Raw genomic sequence first — 22,454 nt, 5'->3', positions numbered from 1 at the left:
CTTTTTGTTGTGAACCATGAATATGCTGCCGCCAGAAGACTCCTGGACATCTTGAGCCTGATACCATGTCAGTATTTAAAGTGTTTTGAAGCTGAATTTTGAACCGATGTCGAGTGTTCCTTCCTATAAAGTGTTCATTACATGGCTGTAAATGGCACTGCCCTTGACCCGATGTGAGGGTCTCAGACGTGAACATATTACCACAATACCGGAAACATAATCAGGGCGAATTTGGGAGTGAGCGAGTTCAAATTTAACCCTGCATCACCAGTGCTTCAGACAATAAGCAGAGAGAACTAATGAATGAATGAAAACAAACACAAGTACAACACGGGCAACTAATACAGAGATAACACAACATGGAATAAGATGGTCAGGGAAATGTGTGAATTTAATATACTTTAAATATACTTGAAGCTGATTGTGACAACTCACGCTGTGAACACAATAATGTGGTCATTGTCAGGGAATCCTGGTGTGTCAGCCTTCCATTGCCTTGTGCCACTGAGAAGTTTATCACCATCTATCTTCGTTTCATTAACTACAGCGCCTTGGAACGGTCGTGGTAACTGCACATCCTAAAATGGTACATGGAATACCATGATACATACATAATTATGATACGCGGAGTAGCATGATACATACATAATTATGATACACGGAGTGCTATGATACATACAAAATAATGATACATGGAGTACCATGATACATACAAAATAATCATACATGGAGTAACATGATACATTCATAATATTGATACATGGAGTACCATGATACATACATAATAATGATACACGGAGTACCATGATACATACATAATGATACACGGAGTACCATGATACATACAAAATAATGATACATGGAGTACCATGATGCATACATAATAATGATACATGGAGTACCATGATACATACATAATAATGTTACATGGAGTACTATGATACATAATAATGATACACGGAGAACCATGATACATATAAAATAATGCCACATGGAGTACCATGATACATACATAATAATGATACATGGAGTACCATGATACATATATAATAATGATACATGAAGTACCATGATACATACATAATACTGATACATGGAGTACCATGATACATACATAATAATGATACATGGAGTACCATGATACATACATAATAACGATACACTGAGTACCATAATACATACATAATAATGATACATGAAATACCATGATACATACATAATAATGATACATGGAGTACCATGATACATACATAATAATGATACATGAAGTACCATGATACGTACATAATAATGATACATGGAGTACCGTGATACATACATAATAATGATACACGGAGTACCATGCCACATACATAATAATGATACATGGAGTACCATGATACATACATAATAATGATACATGGAGTACCATGCTACATACATAATAATGATACATTGAGTACCATGATACAAATATAATAATGATATATGGAGTACCGTGATACATACATAATAATGATACATGGAGTATCATGATACATACATAATAATGATACATGAAGTACCATGATACATGCATAATAATGATACATGGAGTACCATGATACAAATATAATAATGATATATGGAGTACCGTGATACATACATAATAATGATACATGGAGTATCATGATACATACATAATAATGATACATGGAGTTCCGTGAGACATACATAATTATGATACATGTAGAACCATGATACATACATAATAATGATACATGGAGTACCATGACACATACATAATAATGATACATGGAGTACCATGATACAAAGATAATAATGATACACGGAGTACCATGAGACATACAAAATAATGATACATGGAGTACCAGGTGACATACATAATAATGATACACGGAGTACCATGACACATACAGAATAATGATACATGGAGTATCATGATACATACAAAATAATGATACATGGAGTACCATGATACATACATAATAATGATACATGGTGTACCATGACATATACAAAATAATGATACATGGAGTTCCGTGAGACATACAAAATAATGATAGATGGAGTACCAGGTGAAATACATAATAATGATACATGGAGTACCATGATACATACAAAATAATGATAGATGGAGTTCCGTGAGACATACAAAATAATGATACATGGAGTACCAGGTGACATACATAATAATGATACATGGAGTATCATGATACATACAAAATAATGATAGATGGAGTTCCGTGAGACATACATAATAATGATACATGGAGTACCATGATACATACAAAATAATGATACACAGAGTACCGTGAGATATAGATAATAAAGATACTTTGAGTACCATGATACTTACAAAATAATGATACATGGAGTATCATGATACATACATAATAAGGATACATGGAGTACCATGATACATACATAATAATGATACATGGTGTACCATGATACAAACATAATAATGATACACGGAGTACCATGAGACATACAAAATAATGATACATGGAGTACCAGGTGACATACATAATAATGATACATGGAGTACCATGACACATACATAATAATGATACATGGAGTACCATGATACAAACATAATAATGATACACGGAGTACCATGAGACATACATAATAATGATACATGGAGTACCATGACACATACAGAATAATGATACACGGAGTACCATGATACATACAAAATAATGATACACGGAGTACCATGATACATACAAAATAATGATACATGGAGTTCCGTGAGACATACATAATTATGATACATGTAGAACCATGATACATACATAATAATGATACATGGAGTACCATGACACATACATAATAATGATACATGGAGTACCATGATACAAAGATAATAATGATACACGGAGTACCATGAGACATACAAAATAATGATACATGGAGTACCAGGTGACATACATAATAATGATACACGGAGTACCATGACACATACAGAATAATGATACATGGAGTATCATGATACATACAAAATAATGATACATGGAGTACCATGATACATACATAATAATGATACATGGTGTACCATGACATATACAAAATAATGATACATGGAGTTCCGTGAGACATACAAAATAATGATAGATGGAGTACCAGGTGACATACATAATAATGATACATGGAGTACCATGATACATACAAAATAATGATAGATGGAGTTCCGTGAGACATACAAAATAATGATACATGGAGTACCAGGTGACATACATAATAATGATACATGGAGTATCATGATACATACAAAATAATGATAGATGGAGTTCCGTGAGACATACATAATAATGATACATGGAGTACCATGATACATACAAAATAATGATACACAGAGTACCGTGAGATATACATAATAAAGATACTTTGAGTACCATGATACTTACAAAATAATGATACATGGAGTATCATGATACATACATAATAAGGATACATGGAGTACCATGATACATACATAATAATGATACATGGTGTACCATGACATATACAAAATAATGATACATGGAGTTCCGTGAGACATACATAATAATGATACACGGAGTACCATGACATATACAAAATAATGATACATGGAGTTCCGTGAGACATACAAAATAATGATACACGGAGTACCATGATACATACAAAATAATGATACACGGAGTACCATGATACATACAAAATGATGATACACGGAGTACCATGATACATACAAAATAATGATACATGGAGTTCCGTGAGACATACATAATTATGATACATGTAGAACCATGATACATACATAGTAATGATACATGGAGTACCTTGACACATACATAATAATGATACATGGAGTATCATTATACAAACATAATAATGATACACGGAGTACCATGAGACATACATATTAATGATACATGGAGTACCATGACACATACAGAATAATGATACATGGAGTATCATGATACATACAAAATAATGATACATGGAGTACCATGATACATACAAAATAATGACAGATGGAGTTCCGTGAGACATACATAATAATGATACACGGAGTACCATGATACATACAAAATAATGATACACAGAGTACCGTGAGATATACATAATAAAGATACTGGGAGTACCATGATACATACAAAATGATACATGGAGTATCATGATACATACATAATAATGATACATGGAGTACCATGATACATACATAATACTGATACATGGTGTACCATGACATATACAAAATAATAATACGTGGAGTTCCGTGAGACATACAAAATAATGATACACAGAGTACCATGATACATAGAAAATAATGATACATGGAGTTCCGTGAGACATACAAAATAATGATACATGGAGTACCATGAGACATACATAATAATGATACATGGAGTACAATGATACATACAAAATAATGATACATGGAGTACCGTGAGACATACAAAATAATGATACATGAAGTACCATGACACATACATAATAATGATACATGGAGCACCATGACACATACAAAATAATGTTATATGGAGTACTGTGATACATACATAATAATGATATACGGAGTACCATGATACATACAAAATAATGATACATAGAGTACCGTGAGACATACGTAATAAAGATACTTGGAGTACCATCATACATTCATAATAATGATACATGGAGTACCATGATACATACATGATAATGATACACGGAGTACCGTGAGACATACATGTATAACCAAACGATATGTAGTTGAAGGTTGCATGTCTCAAATTAGAGATTGAATTTTTTTATATCCTACAGAAATCCTAGGCTCATATAATGGAGTGAATCGGAATGTTTAATTATTGACGATAATATCTATATTGTCTTATCATAACCATGTTTTTAAAAATTTAGTAATCCTGTATTTGTTGTTATTGTGCTTTTGAAAATGGTGTATCTAGCTACTTTCTTTGGGGTAAATCTACCGTCATAGCTAAGCTGAATTGTGTTTGGTACATATGAACTGTGATCATAGGTGATGTCAACATAATACCTTAACACAAGGTAAACTTAGTGTCACCTTCACAGTGACGCTATCAGATATCACCATCAATACAGCGTACAATTAAAAAGTTAAAAACTTATAATATAATACGCCAGTGTTTGTTTACCTAACACCCCTTGAGGCACACATCTTACCTCAATGATATATCCTACCAGGTTTATGTTGTACAGAGGGGACGCCTTCTTATAACGGAGATCTACCTGTTATGGAAAGGGAAATAGTATGTTAAGGTTACTTAACAGGAACAATGATAATAAGATCATGACAACATCTAAACTTGTCAATTTGTATCCAAACTAACCCATATTATCACGTAAGCGATCTATGCTAAACTGTTAAATTTACTTAATGATTTTTTTAATTGACAAAATATAAAGTAGACACAATTCATGGATAACAGCTTCTTTAATACTGTAAAGGCTATGTTCGGTATAGATCCTTTTACCGTTGTGAAGCAAGACTGACAACAACCATTTGCTCGCCAGGATCTATACCGAAACGTCGCCTTTACAGTATTCAAGAAGTTGTTACTAGTAGAAACCTCACCCCGTTTACAAGATGTGCAAAGTGTCTTTTGATGCCTTGTTTTGTCTCCTGGTGCTTCAAGGCTTCGGACAGCTGGGTTGCTCTGGAATACCATCTGTCACATACAACGGAATCAACTACCAGAAAATGCGTTGACAAGATAAAATCTCCCATGGTACACAATACAAAGGATCTATTTGCAGGGATTGAATGGCAAATGTATTTATTGTGTCAGAGATATTAATATCTTGCTAGGTAAGACACATTGCAGTATGACATTATTGATTGGTTTAACTGTGTTGTGAGGTAAAAAGACAAGTACCTTTCATAAACAGAGAACGCTATCACCGTAATAACGTCCACGTAGATTGGCTCCTGAATCTGGCGCTTCTTCCTCAAGGATTCTGATGCCATCATCTCACTGTCACTTCCTGACTGACCCTTCTCGCCATCATCTGAATAAAATACACACATGTCCATGTGACATTTACTCATGTTATTTGTAACCTCTACGTTAACCATTTCTTATTTCTGTTTCTTGATAATGTGCAAAACAACTTACTATCGGTTATCATGCCAAAATATTATTGATTGTTTCGAACCAGTCTTGCATTCGCGTATCTCTACAAATATAACCTTGAAAAAACCTGCATCTCTACAGATATAACCTTGAAAAACGCCCCTCTCCATTTTCTTTACTTGGTCGTGTCATAGTCGACACTACCATGTAATAATGTCAGATAACTTTACTGTCATAACGGACCGACCATTACATATTTGGGTGCAGCCGGGATTTTTGTGTCACAAAACATACAATATTCTGAAAGGAACAACGAAAGAAATTATTTTTAGAACATCCAACGGAGGATTTCTTTGTTTCCGTTAAACCGACGAACACCTTACCATCATTATCTATTGGTGGAATGTGTACTGGGGAAGAAGTAAGTGTGTATTTGATATCACTGGAAGCTGATTCTGTTCCTGTCGGCTTCAGCTCATACATACTTGGTCCATTGAGCAAGAGAAACCCTTCCTGGTGTATAAACAACAACTGTAATTTGCATCTGTTTCATTATTTGCGTGTTGAATTACATTTCATAGACTCAAAATATATATCTGTTAAAACTATTTTTATGACCTTACAATACAGCTACTTTGGTGAACTTTCAAAAGATAAAACAATCTGTGGCTCGCACAATAATTCTAATCCTTGTGTTCGAAATGTCCGCCTCAATCGCGAATGATAATTATGAACGAATTGTAGCACATGTAAACGAAATGCATTTTATATGAGGCGTCACATTCATGAAGACTGAAACCTGTTCTACTTTAAAGGTATTATTTAAATTGATAGCGAACTCCTTCTGGAGATATTTCCTTCTGGTTTCCATCTAAAAGGAACTTGATGTATAGAACTATCTATACAATCGACACAGGCGTTGTTCTGTTGATCTTAATTGATTATGGGCGCATCATACAGATGATAACAATTGCCATTCAACATTTTCATATTAGTTTGAAAAGTGGTGACACATACAAATGCATAATACGGTTGGTTCTCTGCCTTAATAACGCAGGTAACCTCGATGTTAGCCATGTGAATCACATCCTGGTATTCGGCTGTTCCCTGAAAGAAAATTAAAAGGTATGTGGTAATAATTAGAACAGGAAATGACATTCTTTATCAATAGGAGAGTGTCGTTTTTGAATTGTGCTAATGTCTAGCTTACCCTTATGCATATCAGGTTAATATGAGCTTAATGACATATATTTTCCAAAGTAAGCAAGTGACGTATTTGCAGATATAGGTGCGACACTTCTTTCTTTGCTTTTTAAAACGCCGGTATGTATCACGGACGGTTGTTTCCTTGAAGATTAAATATTCTTGTGCTAATAAACAAGATAGAAATAAACATGGTTAAGATTGTAAAACATGTTTTGTTTTATTTTGTTTGTTGTTTAATGCCGGACTCAATATTTCAGCCATATTTCAGTGTTTTTTAAATATTCTCGTCTGGACAAGGCAATCCAATGATAGACATCAAGAACATTGAGATACGCAATTGCTTTGTTTGTTTGCTTGTTGTTCAACGCCCCACCCAGCACTATTCCAGATATATGACGGCGGTTTGTAAATAATCGAGTCTGGACCAGACAATGCAGTGATTGACATCACGAGGATCGATCCGAGCAATTGGAATACCATGACCTGCATCAACCAAGTCAGCAAGCCTGACCACCAGATCCCGTTAGTCGCCTCTTACAACAAGCAAGGTCGCCTTTTACAGCAAGAATGATTTCCGAAGACCCATTCTACCGCGGATCTTCACGCGTCAAATGTTTTTGAGAAGGGTAAAGTAAATTTCTATATAAAAGATAATAGTGAAAAATGATTTTATCAATTTTGAAAATGAAATATGCAAATGATATTTTGACAATTGAATACACATCCCACCCTTTAGATAATGTAAAAATACATTTTGACTTGGTTAAATGTCAAGAATGATTATTGCATTGATAAAGGTCTCACAAACAGTTCTGGGTTAGTTTCTTGTATTTTCTACACCCGTACATGCCCTTTTGCTAATATGCGTAAACGATCTCTGTAAAAATTGATATCATGATTATATACCATACTACATACGTTCTCATCTAATCTACATTATAACAACTCTTGCAACAAATACTGAGTTATGACAGCATTATTACCTCCAGCTCCAACACTGTATCTCTGACGATGATTGGGTTCCCCTTCTCATCCTGTCTAGATACATATACGGGGGTTGTTTTCTTCACTGACGTGCTGGTCTCCAACTGAAGAGTGACGGAGTCATTGTGTGTCCTTACACGCACTGTGAACTCCCTGGGGAGAGTACAGTCTCTCAACCCTGGATTTGGCTTTAGAATGTCAACGATAGCTCCTATACCTAGAAGGAAGAATGATATATGTCAGATATTTCACTCCAAATGAAGGTTGTATTCTCAAATATAATTCTTCACAGATAATTCCAGCTTGGTAAGTGGTCTAATGAAGTATGTGGTATAAGAGCACTTTGGAAATAGAAAAAAATGCTATCACAACAATGCAACCACTGAAGTGTTAAATACTATCAATAATAATCCAAAATTAACGCAGTAAAATAAACATATTCATGTATACCATTTCAAAAGTTATATTCAATGCATGTTACCTGTCATCTTCCAAGCTAAAACAACAAGTTAATTAAGTTTATCCGCTAAGTAAAAGATATAATACCAGGATAAATTCATTTATTAGCGGCATGAAATATTGATGGGCCCTAAGAGTTACCTCCCTTTGGTAACGTTGACTTTATATACAGATTCAAGTCGCGTTTTGTCTCTTCTTGCCGATGTTGTCAGAACGCTATGTGCAGTTAAATGTAACCAACGGCTCGCCAATCAACAGTATGCCACGAGGCAAGAAGCTACAGATAAGAAAGGCGAAGGAAGACGGCCGAAAGCGTCAACGAGATGAGACAGAGGGGACAGACAACGCAACACGGATGACGCAGAACACTGACGGGACAGGGACCACAGGTGGATACAAGAGATTGAAAATGTCAGCTGACAAGACCAAAAAGGCGCCAAAATCAGGTGAGGCGGTTTCTGTTTCAACCTTTCCATCAATCAACTTAAACCATGAACAGGGTGGTCAGTCGAGTGGCCTAACTAGTTCAGAAATTGCTGAAGATATGAACGATACCCCCATTATTTGGTGTGTTGAAGACAAGATAAGAGACCCATTGCCACAATCACTGAAAGAAAAAATCTGGAATTATCATTATTATTCTGAAGGCAACCCAATCAGGATTGGTTGAATCACAGCATATTGGGATGGTAACATTGGTTGGTTCTTTTGTTGTTTAACGCGGCACTCAGCAATATTCCAGCTATATGACGGCGGTCTGTTAATAATCGAGTCTGGACCAGACAATCCAGTAATTAATATCATGAGCATCCATCCACGCAATCTGGATCGATGACATGCATCAACCAAGTCAGCGAGCCTGACCACCCGATCCCGTTAGTCTCCTCTTACGACAAACATAGTCGCCTTTTACGGCAAGCATGGGTTACTGAAGACCTATTCTATCCCGGATCTGATGGTAACAATGAATAGTAGGGGTGGTATTGAGGTTATGAAAAAATCTTCAGCCAGCATTGTCTACATGCTTCCTTATTTACATGATCGTTTCCCTAAAAAGATTCCCAGAAAAGCACCAACAGTAGATTAAGTATATGAATACCAGGTAGGCAGGACAAAAATATGATGGTTTAGGTTGGAGATCATATGATCAACATTTTAGAATTAGACAGGTACGCGATCCCAGCAATTCATGGGCAAGAATCTATCCAGATTATTGGCTGATGTTCAAGAACAACCACTCCAAACAGAGTATGCGGACTAGATCACCCCAGTCCAACATGCAGGGCCGTCGCCCATGGCCATGTTATGATTACAACTACCGGAGCTGTAGCAGACAAAATTGCAAGTATTCCCATTCTTGTATTCAGTGTACCAAACTTTATCCCATGAAATCCTGCAGATTTCGAACAAACCAAAATAAGCCAAAAGTTTCAGCTTTCCATTGAAGGTTTCTAACCCATTAAGACTAGTGTATTGAGAATTTTGCTCGAAAGGTATCCGGATCAGGATCAGGCAGCGGCAGCAGAATTAATAGAAGGCTCACACAGGGTTTTGTTTTGAACTATAGTGGTCCTCGTAAGGAAACAGAATCTCCTTACCTAAATTCTGCAGAAGGAAACACTGCGGTCACTCATGATAAACTTAATAAAGAAATAAAAGCAGGGAGAATGTTAGGTCCGTTCCAGTATCGACCAATACCTACTCGTTATCTCAGGATATCACCGATAGGTATTGTACCTAAAAAAGAACCAGGTCAGTTTCGAATAATACACCATTTATCCTGTCAGATAGGCTCATCAGTTAATGATCACATTGAAGAGAAGTCAGCATGAGTAAAATAAACTAGTTTTGACAGTGCAGTTGAAATAGTTCAAACTTTAGGTAAAAGCTGCCAGTTAGCAAAGTCTGACATAAAGAGTGCTTTTAGACTTTGTCCTATTAATCATTCAGACTTAGGAATAAAATTCAAGCAACAGTATTATGTGTATATGTGCCTACCCATGGGATGCAAGGTAAGTTGTGCTCTCTTTGAAAAGTTTGCATCTTTTCTTCAATGGGCTGTCCAACAATCAATTCAAGCTGGAGATGTTTTACATTACCTGGATGACTTTCTGTTTGGAGGTGAGATGAATACAAATGAATGCAGCATAGCACTAGATACTTTTATGAATCTTTGTGAAGACTTGGGGGTCCCTGTAGCACATGAAAAAACAGTACAACCTTGTACAAAGATCACCTTTTTGGGCCTAGAAATTGACTTAGAGGAGATGTTGGTCAGGATTCCTCCAGATAAAATTGCCAAGTGTCTGGATCTACTCTCGTAATTAATGGGAAAACGCAAAAATCACTTTGGAAAGGATGCAGTCTCTCATTGGAACCTTAAATTGTCTATGCAGAGCTATCCCTATGGGATGTCCTTTCTCTAGAAGAATGATTGACTCCACGAAGTATGTTCACAACCACATGACAGGATTCGCATTACTAAGGAGATCAAACTGGATTTATCAACATGGTTCTTCTTCTTCAGAAACAACAAAGGCATATCTGTATTTCAAAATAGGTTATGGATGGATAATGATCAGATTCAATTGTACACCGATAGTGCAGGTGCAGAAGACATGGTATTTGGGATATATTTCAACGGAAGATGGGTTTCAGAAAAGTGTCCAAAGGAATGGATTGAAGCTGGTTTCCTTTCTGACATTACATTTTTAGAACTATTTCCAATAATCATTGCAGTAAACCTGCAAGGTCATCACCTCCAACACAAGAAGGTTGTTTTCAACACTGACAATCAAGCGGTTGTGACCATTTTGAAAAAATTATCTGCAAAGTCACCGCGGGTTATGGTACTCCTAAGAGCATTAGTTCTCAGCTGTTTGGAAGTTAATCTTATGGTAAGAGGCAAATACATCCCAGGTAAGCTCAACACAATAGCAGACGCGTTGTCTCGATCTGAATTTCAGAGGTTTCGTCAGTTGGCACCAGGTGCGGACGCAGAGTCAACACAGATACCAACTTCAATTTGGAATCTGATACTGAAGCTGAAAGGCTACTAGACCATTCGATCGCAGAGAATACTAGGAAAGCATTTAAATCTGCAGTAAATCAATTTGAGATGTTCAGATCACAAGTAGGTCTTCCAGCCACATGGCCAGCCCCCTTACAGCATTTAGTAAGATATTTAGGTTACTTGTCACTAAAACAGGCATCGCCAGCTACAGCTGCACAACATTTGTCAGGATTGGGCAGACAACATAAATTACTTGGCTTTCCTGACCTGATGAAAAAGAGAAAATGAGAAAAATGCTGAAAGGTATGAGGAACATGTCTTCCATGGATGATAGCAGGGCCCCAATTACCCTTTGTTTTCTTGAGAAACTTATGCACGGTTTGCAGCATGTCTGCTCATCACGCTATGAAGCATGCTTGTTCAAGGCCATGTTCTCGCTTACATTTTATGGATTTCTCTGGGTAAGTGAGGTCACACCATCTGGATCAAAACATGAGAGCAGATAACTGTTTGGTGATGTCACAGCCCTAGATGACGATATTACTCAACTGTTTCTTCACTACAGTACTAGTCCAGTGACTCAGTTTCAATTCAGGGCTGTACATGCTAAGGCTCTTAGATTTATTGGCTGCTGTACATCATAATACAAATCACAGTCATTTCGCATTGGTGCAGCCACAACTGCTGCCATTCAAGGCATCCCAGAGCAAACAACCCTGGAGTGGGGCCGGTGGAAGTCAAATGCCTTTAAATCATATATTAGAATCAACTTGGCTTAATTCAGTATCTCGTCATCAAATTCTTCATATGTTTACAGAAATTTGGATAGTCGGCTCATCGATTGTGTACTGGGCTCACAGAAGGGCAGTTGGACGACCAATATGTTTACATCTGTCTTTGGAAAAACCTGGCGGAGGGATAACTTGGCTTGGGTAAAGGGGGATGAAGTGGCAACAACTAATCCCATATCTCAGATGAAAGATCCAGAGGTCGCCACCCCCAAAATACTTGTTATACAGTTGGGGTCCAATGACCTTGTCGATAGAAGTGGTAAACAGTTATGCTCAAGCTATCACTAAGCTTATGACCCAAACCAAGTTAATGTGGTCAGAGATGCTTCCTAGACTACACTGGCGTGGGGCCAAGAATAATGCTGCTATTGAGCATAAGAGCAAAAGGGTCAATTGGTTTGCGGCTGTGGCTGTTTGTAGCCGAGCGGGTATTATGGTTAAACATGACATAACAAGTCAAATATCTGGCATGTACCGTGACCCGGTGTATGATAGGATCCACCTCTCTGATTTGGGTAATGACATTTATTTAACAATTTTGCAAGACAGCATTGAAAATGCTGTGAATACCATTCATATGTTGGCTCTCTAGCTTATTAATCCCAAACATCTGGTGGCTTGCTGGCAATGGTACATTTGGTGGGGCATTCTTGCATAGACAAGAAGTGGTGGCGGGGAATCTGGGGGCCAAATGCCTTTAGCTTGTTGTTATTGCATTGAGTAATGCATACCCCACCTGTTAACTACTCTCAGTATCACCAGTCAGTGTGACACTCCAACTGGTAATGCTTTGATTTGTATGTGCGTACACTGCTTGTGTACTAGGTTTTTGCTGCAGTGCTTAAGGAGGCGCTATCGATGTGAATGTTGATATCCTAGTAGGTGTGTGCTTCCTTTGCTTTGCTTGGGTTGCCCAGGTACCTTCGGGTAGGCACCCACTATAGCTTTTAGGTCCCTAGGCTCCCAGCTACTGTCCAATTTGAAATATACTGCGCCCATTTATTCCCACCAAACTGTTGTTTTTGTTTTACTTTCTGAGAGTTAGCATAATAACCCTGAAATCTAATCGTAAAAGAATTCAGTGTGAAACCAAGAAATGGTATAAATTAACTAGGTTTCTGATCAATGGAAATTATTGCAAAGTATTGCAATGGCAGTGTACAATATAGTGGCAGTACAACATTCAATGGCAGTTCAATTACAATGGAATTGAATAATTATGATATTTTACAAAAATGCAAAATCATGTTTGCAGTCAAAACTGATCACATTCTGCCAACTGCACCAGCAATAATGTTGTCTTTGCCTTTAAAATCCTTACTGTCTAATGAAGACCCTGCAAAGACACGGCTCCAGTGCATCAGGCGATTTACTGTCAGTCTGAAATCTTTTTCAAAATCCTTCTCAGTTTCAAGACAGTAAGTCCTTGTCATATTCTTAAGAGTCTCTCAGAAGCTTCGTGAAATTCAGGATTATATGATCTAGACTTAACCTGGATTTGCCTAACTGATGCTGGAAAATACATGACATGAAATAAGAGCCATGATTTGACTGAATAATCCTGGACAAACAAACCTCAGTGAAGACCTTTACCAAAGCCTTGAACAATAACCTAAGCCATAACTCTCCGTAAAGGAATAGTCTCTGGAAACCTTGTGGAAGCACACATGATAGTAAGCATGTAATTATTCTCCTCTGACCTAGGTTTAGGCAACGAAACAACACAATCAATAATGACAAATCTGAAAGGTTCTTCAAAGGCCGGTATGAGTTTCAAAGGTGCAGTTAGGATTTTCGGATTAGGTTTGCCAACTTTTTTACATAAATGGCATGTTCAACCACACCATGCCCCAAATTAGGTCAAAACAAATGGGATAGAATTTTGTTCACATCCAAATGACCTGTCAAACGAGTTTCATGTGTCTAACACAAAACATGTTTTTTATATGAATTTGGAAGAACAATTTGAGGAAAAGGTTTCCATTTATTATTAGCAGGAACATCTGGCGGATTTTATTTCCTCATCAAAACTCATTTCTTGAATGATTGAATGATAGCTAGATGACACAAACCAATTACCAACCAAAGGTAACTACTCCTCTCACTACTGGTCTACAAAAAGCTAACTTCTCTTTATCCGAACCTCGGAAGGCTGTGATCTGATATTCACAAAAGCATTACGGGAAGAAACCAGCTTTTTACGTTCGGAATTAATACGCCCTGACTTACGACAATATCTACATGTAGGCTCAGGCGACAATCTAAAAGTATTTTTAAAACCAACTAGAGTAGATTTATCAATAACTATACACAGTGACCCGGGGATGTTTTTGGACCATACAGAATTAACCTGGTGCAAGTTCGAGGCCACAAGAGTAACGCTGCATCAGCAATCTTTCATCTATTCGCGGTGAGAAAATGTATAATCTGACCATATGTGAAGTCACAAGACTAAAAGAGCGTGACTGTATGTCATTAATATTTGGCAAATGTAAAATGATTCACAGAAACATTAACTTCCCTTTACGCCCATCACATATGGACATTAACAAAATTTACAATAGATGAAGTTATGTTCATTGTAAATACGTCACATGTACTTGACGCTGAATCACATCTGAAGTTGGAAGAAGTTGAAGTAAGGAGTACTTTACTTTTGCCCTGGTGTATAATCGTGGAGTCAGCCTACTGATTATATTAAATGTAGTCAACCGATGCGAATATTAATCACACTTTGCAAAATCCAACATATAATAAACGCAGTTTGCTGTTGATAAAACATTCACATCAACAGGAACACTTATGTGAAATATAATACAATGAAGTCATGAAATAACATGTAAATTCTGTAAAAGGATGACTTATACTTATAAAATGTCAATGTTGATTATCCGCCGAAGAAGACTCCATTGGGCGTAAAGGACAACATAGCTGTGAAATTATAATAATGGACCACTAAAAATATGTGATGATCCCTGGAATTCGCGAAAGGGGTGAGCATGACCTGTTTGACCGGTAGCACCCGTCATTCACAGAATTTTCATAAAAATAGTAAGTATTTATTGCCTGACGCCGCAAAACCGTTCTCTTGCCATGCGACAGCTACCTATGAAGATCCGGGGTAGAATAGGTCCTCAGCAAGCCATGCTTGTTGTAAAAAGCGACTATGCTTGTCGTAAGAGGCAACTAATGGGATCGGGTGGTCAGGCCCGCTGACTTGGTTGATACATGTCATCGATCCCATTTAAGTGGATCGATGCCCGTGCTATTAATCACTGGATTGTCTGGTCCAGATTGGATTATTTACAGACCGCCGTCATACAGCTGGAATATTGCTGAGTGCGGCATTAAACAACAAACCAACCAACCAGCCATGCGACGAAGGCATGTAAACAAACGAGACATTTCATCATGACATTGTATTCAACAAGGACAAAGTGTAGGTAGCTGATAACCATGATGTCTGCTGGTATGTAGAAGCTAACATGTCAATTTCATGCACGTACATACAAATGTGATTAAAAATTAAAGTTTGCTCAAACCCCATGTGAAGTGTAATAGGGTATAGTTTTGCCCTCATATTTAAAAGTTAAAGTACGTAGAAGCTTACGTACGAGTTCTTTGACGTAATAATAGTTCAAGGCAAAACTACTACATTCCAGTTGTTACGGTTCTCGTCAAGAGGAGTTATACAAGATAAGCCATTCTTTGTATCATATTTTTTAAGGTAACATTATAATCTCTTTCTACCTGGTACAAATCCCCTGCTCGATGAACAAAGGCATATTCCTAACAAGGCCATTTGCATTAAGTCACACCACATGTAACATGTCTTTCAGTGTTGGGCAGGACCGAACTCCTAGAAACTCAGATGACAAACTTGTCGAAACACAGCCACCCATCCACCGGTCGATATTCTTATGTATTGTTTAAAAAGTTTATTAAGCACATACATGATTTTGCAGGATCCGGTTTTCTAAAATCCTAGATGTGCCTAAAGTATTATACAACTGATACATCGTTCATACAAGAGTAAACCGCAACTCACTCAGTCACTATTTTCTTTGTTAATGTAACACACCTTATCACACTGGTTTTGTCTAATCCAGTCTCGATTATTTACAGGCAACCGTCATATTGGCATCTGTGGTGTTAACAAATCCATATTTATACTTGTTGATACCCCGGCTGGCACTCAGCATTAAGGGGATAAAACATGGACTGGTTTGCTCGGAGTTTGAGTGGGTTATCCATGTTAAACTGTGGCATGGTATTTCCGTAGGCTAGCATTGGAACAAACCACCACATGCATACGCATGCATGTGCGTTGCTTTACACTCTGAGTGTAATAATCTTGAACTCGACGTTAAACCCACTCTACCTCATATCACTGACACACTGACATAATAAATGAATCAGATAAAACCAACATACCTGACCATGAGATTCTGAGTTTTACCTGACTAAATGCTTGATAACGGTGTTAGAACCTACACCGAAACGTCACTTCTAATTGTAATAAAGAAGTCGTTCATCCATATATCTTATCCTTACTTACTGACCATGAGAGATTGTATGAATGCTATTTGGGGTGTGTATTGAAACCGCGAAATACCAAATGGATACAATAGACATATCTGACAGTGAAAGACCATATGAATGACCATATGAATGAGTGACGGGTGCCAGAAATGGGACAGGATACGACTTTAAACACATGTTTCTGGTAAAGTCGTACAATGCAGTTCTGAAATCGTACAATGCAGTTTGCCTTCAGTTGAAATTTCTTATGTTTTATGGAACGTTTCGTGTAGCGTTTATTTGCCATCAAATTGAGATAATTCACACAAAGTATATCTAAATGGGCATCAGTAAACCCTTCTTTACATATTAGCAAGCTTAAACGCAAAAACTATATCCCAATATATTGGCATGCCATAAGTTACTAAACGTAAACGACATGTTTCATAATATATGTTTGTACTCACTGTCTTGGCACAATCCAAACTGGCTTAACGTTAGCAGAATAAGAATCTTCATTTTCTCAAAATCCTATATCGGGTCAGACTGCATTTCAACATTCAACCAGGATGTATACTTGAAATCGGTCCACTGAGTTTACTTTGGACTCTTCTCATGATCAGTCAAATTTATATCCTTGCTGAGATTGAAATGTATACAAAGGGAGTATCTTTTGATATTGCCCTTGCGACTATATTTGTTTGATAGCGTCACAATAAAAATATGTCACGTGCTTGTGTCACCCAAGACTGGCTCCTACAGTGGTATGCACTGAAGGTCACGGTTGTAAAATTTATATCCTGGTTTAGATTGAAATGAATACAAAGAGAGCATTTGTTAACATTGCCATTGCGACTATTGAGTATTGCACTTAATGTTTGTTTGGTAGTATCACAATGAAAATATGTGTAATTTGTTTGTGTCACCCAATGCTGGGTCCCACAGTGATATGCACTTGCATGTTTGCTGTTGGATATAGTTTTAAAGTTTTAAGTTGGTCCATTGTTCTATGTAGTAATATGATAAGACTTTTCACGCATGTCTCCTGGTGTGATTGTGTAAATAGAAGCGACAAAACCCATGTTTTTCATTTTTTAAGGGGCGGACGGGTAGCCTAGTGGTTAAAGCGTTCGCTCGTCACGCCGAAGACCCGGGTTCGATTCCAGACATGGGTACAATGTGTGAAGCCAATTTCTGGTGTCCCCTGCCGTGATATTGTTTGAATATTGCTAAAAGTGGCGTGAAACCATACTCACTCAATCACTCTTGTATAAGATGAAGTTCTTAGATTTGTTAATATTTTGTGTATATTTAGTCCAAACATGCTACATCCATATTAACTACGGATATACTCTGCAATGCATTCTGCATTTCAAGCCAATCAGTTTCTGTATCATGCAATATGTATGTGCCATCAGATATGCTTTACTTTTTGATACCATTCCAGTTACTGACCATGGATGCCTAATGCTACTCCTTCTCATCCCACTTTCCTCTACTTGTTACACACATATAACTTCAGGCTTGGGGTAAGCTCTCCTTATTAAAAAAATATGTATGCATAACCTCAAAATACCGTAAAAGGCCTTTTGGTTTTGTGTGTTCGTGTGTTGTTTAACGCCACACTCAGCAACATTCCAGTTATATGACGGCGGTCTGTAAATAATCGAATCTGGACGAAAAATCCAGTGACTGATGTCATGAGCATCGACCCACGCAATTAGGGTACAGTGATATCATCAACCAAGTCAGCGAGCTTGACCACCCGATCCCTTTGGTCGTCACCTTGCGACAAGCACAGTCACCTCATACGGCAAACATGGGTTGTAAACCGGATCTTCAAGGGGACATTTTGGTTTTTGTTAATATTTGCTCCTTGTGTCTAACAATGGCAACCAAAAATCTTCAAATATTCATTATTCAGCTTTATAAATAGTGAAGCAAACAATAATGAATGCGACAGATGACCACCACTACAACAAGCACGTATCTGAGATTATGAGACGCCGTAGACATTAATCAGTCGCACGAGGTATCATTAACAAAGTTGACAACCGTAAATCTTCCATATTTGGAGACGTTTTATGGGAGGCAGCTCGTGACTGTCGGGTACCCAAATGGCCGGTTAGTTAGTTAGTTAAACTTTAACGTCACATTGGCTTTATTTCAGCCATATGACGACGGGAACACGTTGATTTCTACAGGTGAGTCATGAATATAAAGTTATATTTAAATGCAAATTTGAAAAACTTATTTTGGCATAACAATATTATGTACAACTGTTGAAATCACGGGCTATAAGCCACCAGCAACCAAAGCTAGGCCAGACCCCTGTGGATCATGGGGACTTACAGTGCCATCGCTTCCTGCACGACAACCGAGCAGGATTTACGTCATCACTTTAGCCACTGGTGGTTGTGAACATACCAGCCAATATAAAATACATGCTTGAAACACTGGTTGATGATAGTCACATTGATTATGACAGGAATTACATGTCACATTACACAGGGGGCAATTGTTGATAAAAGCCAAACACCAAATTAAGAAGAACAATCATTTAGCTATTCACATACACAGGATTTAGGATACAGGCCAATTGTTTTGAAGTAGTTTTGGATGAGATGCCCGGTAACACTAAAACACGGGCTATAGGCCACCAATAACTTGGGCTAGGCGACCTTGCTGGGGATCATGGGGACTTACGGTACCTCAGCTAACTGCACGATATCTTAGCAGGATTTAATCATCACTTTATTGATGTGTGCACAATACTAGCCAATATTAGAATATACTCAGCAATGAGTTGGCTTAAAGCACTGGTTGATGATAGTTACAACGATTGTGATAGGATTACAGGGGGGACAATAATTTTACGGTACTTTAACCTCCTAGACAGAGCCTTCAGTAATGACACTTGGTGAAACCATCACCTCAAAATTAAAAACTAGCTTTTAATTATTTATTCACATATTTCAAATTTATTATACCGACCACTTTCTTTCAAGAAGCTGGGAATGAATGAGATGCCCGCTTACACGTGTGAAGAGACCTTCTAGATTTCTGTTGGATAATGTGAAACCCTTGCGATTGCAAAGTCCACACAGTCAAGCAATATGTGCTTGAAGGTGAACCTTTTATCACAAGGGATACACTTAGGAGGTTCGCCCTCATCTGTTATTCGTGGTAGATTCCCGTGGGTAAATCGATTGTGGCCAATAGGACATCTTCTTGACTGACATGTAGGTATGACCGATTATTGGTTTAAATTAGTGAAGTTTATTGCCTCCTACCTGGGTGTCCCACCCCTTCATTATGAGATCCCGTGTATAACTCTTGAAAGTTGGTTTAAAATCACTGTTGTTGAGATAATGGTTTGTCGAGAGCTGCTTTAGCTGCAGCATCGGGTGTCGAGGTACCTGCTATGCCTTTATGACTTGGTAATCAGGAAAAGACGATGTCAGACTGTCTAGTAGAAAGATCATTATATAGTTGTAAACTGTCTTGAATAACAGGGTGATTCGCGGGGAGGACCTGAAGGCAAGACAGGGAATCAGAGAAGATGATGAAATTTGTTGTGATTGCTTTGGCCTCAGCAGTGAAGCTTGAATTATTATCTGGGATTCTTGAGGAGAAAGTTCTGGATCCAGTGATGGTGGCATTTGCAACTTTGCCACCATCCTTGGACCCGTCTGTAAAAATGGATCTGTGAGAATTGTATGTTGTTCGCAACTGGTTACATACTTGTTGATAAACCAAATGATTTGTTTAAGATTTTAAAAGGAATTTCGCCTCATCTACTGCCTTGATAGTAGTACCATCTAAAGTTGTTCTAGATCCTTGTGCAGTTTGTATGTACAACAGAAAAATGCAGTTTGATAGGGATTAAGAAAACGTTGAACCGTTTTCGTTGGCCAATATTTGAAATTTGCAAACACATTGTTGTAGCTGTCTTTCTCTGCATAACCTTACCAACCCATGAAATGCTGAAATCATCCACAAAAGGTGACCCATCAACACAAGAGTTCAATACTTTTGTGAGACTATGAACTTTGATGCTACAAACTGTGACAGATCAGATGCTGCCTTGAGCGACGCCCTTATCTCGACCGATGTGTTTGAAACTGTCTCTGGGTCGAAAAAGATGGATACAGCATTTTATTTGTTGATGATGGATTTTTTTATAAATGATTCTAAACGCAACAAATAGTCAATGGTACTTCTGTTTTTTTTTAAAACACGCTGGGTGTTACTCAGGAGATTATTGGTCTCCAAGTACCAGACTAATCGATTGTTGACCATGTGCCCCATGGTTTTACAATCACCGCTAGTTGATAATATGTAACGGTAATTTGGTGGATCAGTATGATCCCAGGCATGCTTGGGTATTGGAATGATAATGGCATTATGCCACAAAGGCGGAACATTTCCAGTTGTCCATATTTCATCAAATATGTTAAGTACGGTTTCCAAACTTGAAGCAGGCAAGTGTTTCAGGAGCTGATAATGAATGTTGTCGGTTCCTGCTGCAAACCTCCTTGTTTCAACTCCAGGATCCGCCACTGTACTCTGTGCCAGCTTGGTTTATCGCCGCTTCACACATTGTAAACATGTGGGGGATCGAACCCTGGTCTTCGGCGTGAGGAGCCATCTCTTTTATCACTAGGCTCCGCCACCGCAGTCGTCTGTCTTCATTGTTGGCTTCGTTGTTTTAGACTATTTATGCATCTGCTATGTAATGTCCTAATGTGTTATTTTTGAAAATAGAATAAATTGTTCACTGGCCATGGTGGATGTTCTGAAAAATATATGGTTCTGGATCACCTCAAACAAATCCTCCTGAGCCCCTTGTTACCCTGGGGAGGGGGCGTGGGGGGGGGTAACCTAGGTGTTAACGCGTTCACAGCTCCCGCCTTTGGTGTCCACATTCAACAACTTTTGAGATACTATCAATTATGCCCTTTTAACAAGCATTTTTAAAGAAAGTCATACGCCTCCTCATCAAAAGTTGTTTGAGCAGGGTTACAACAATCAAGGCCCAGCAAAGCTTTCAGAAAGTTTGTGGTAGACCTGTGGAGGATATTTCCAAATATCAGTGACCAAAATGAAGTCCGATGCAACATGATGTCCGATGGCTTGTACAACATATTCCCATGTTTTTTCAGGTGAACAATTGACTTGCCATTGCATGTATTTGTGATTGGTGCCATCGGTAGAGCAGGATACGCTCACCTCTTCGCGAACACCTGGTATCATCACTAGTTGATAGTGATTCATAAACACATGTTCATGATATAGTCGAAATGGAGCAAAGGACTCTGTTTTTTACAGAGATTTCTTGAACATGGAAAGGGTTTTGTCACTTTTGTTTAAGAACTGCCATATTACACTTCTCTGTCCACATTCGGTAGCCGTTAATTACATATTTACTCA

The 22,454-nt window shown here is 37.9% G+C and overlaps 1 protein-coding gene across 4 annotated transcripts in view; it reads right to left on the bottom strand.

Moving 5' to 3' along the window:
• The window catches only part of LOC124114973 (mucin-2-like), a 114,796-nt gene extending 97,091 nt beyond the window's left edge, over positions 1–17,705 (bottom strand). For 3 of the 4 annotated variants that reach the window (XM_048389168.1, XM_048389166.1, XM_048389167.1), the window contains exons 1-8: positions 17,489–17,705; positions 8,237–8,454; positions 7,065–7,154; positions 6,431–6,560; positions 5,850–5,982; positions 5,549–5,642; positions 5,137–5,202; positions 436–578 (exon numbers count right to left, since the gene is read on the bottom strand). In XM_048389168.1, coding sequence (XP_048245125.1) covers positions 436–578; positions 5,137–5,202; positions 5,549–5,642; positions 5,850–5,982; positions 6,431–6,560; positions 7,065–7,154; positions 8,237–8,454; positions 17,489–17,540 — 926 coding nt within the window. In that variant the 5' untranslated portion in view covers positions 17,541–17,705. The remainder of the gene's footprint in view (positions 1–435; positions 579–5,136; positions 5,203–5,548; positions 5,643–5,849; positions 5,983–6,430; positions 6,561–7,064; positions 7,155–8,236; positions 8,455–17,488) is intronic. The other variant, XR_007219344.1, reaches the window with a different exon arrangement.
• Positions 17,706–22,454: the final 4,749 nt, after the last annotated feature.

The sequence above is a fragment of the Haliotis rufescens genome, unplaced genomic scaffold (genome assembly GCF_023055435.1).
Source record: "Haliotis rufescens isolate VD_foot unplaced genomic scaffold, xgHalRufe1.0.p SCAF_8, whole genome shotgun sequence".
NCBI lineage: Eukaryota > Metazoa > Mollusca > Gastropoda > Lepetellida > Haliotidae > Haliotis > Haliotis rufescens.
The sequence above is the reverse complement of the archived record's forward strand: the minus strand, read 5'-3'. Positions and strand labels throughout refer to the sequence as shown.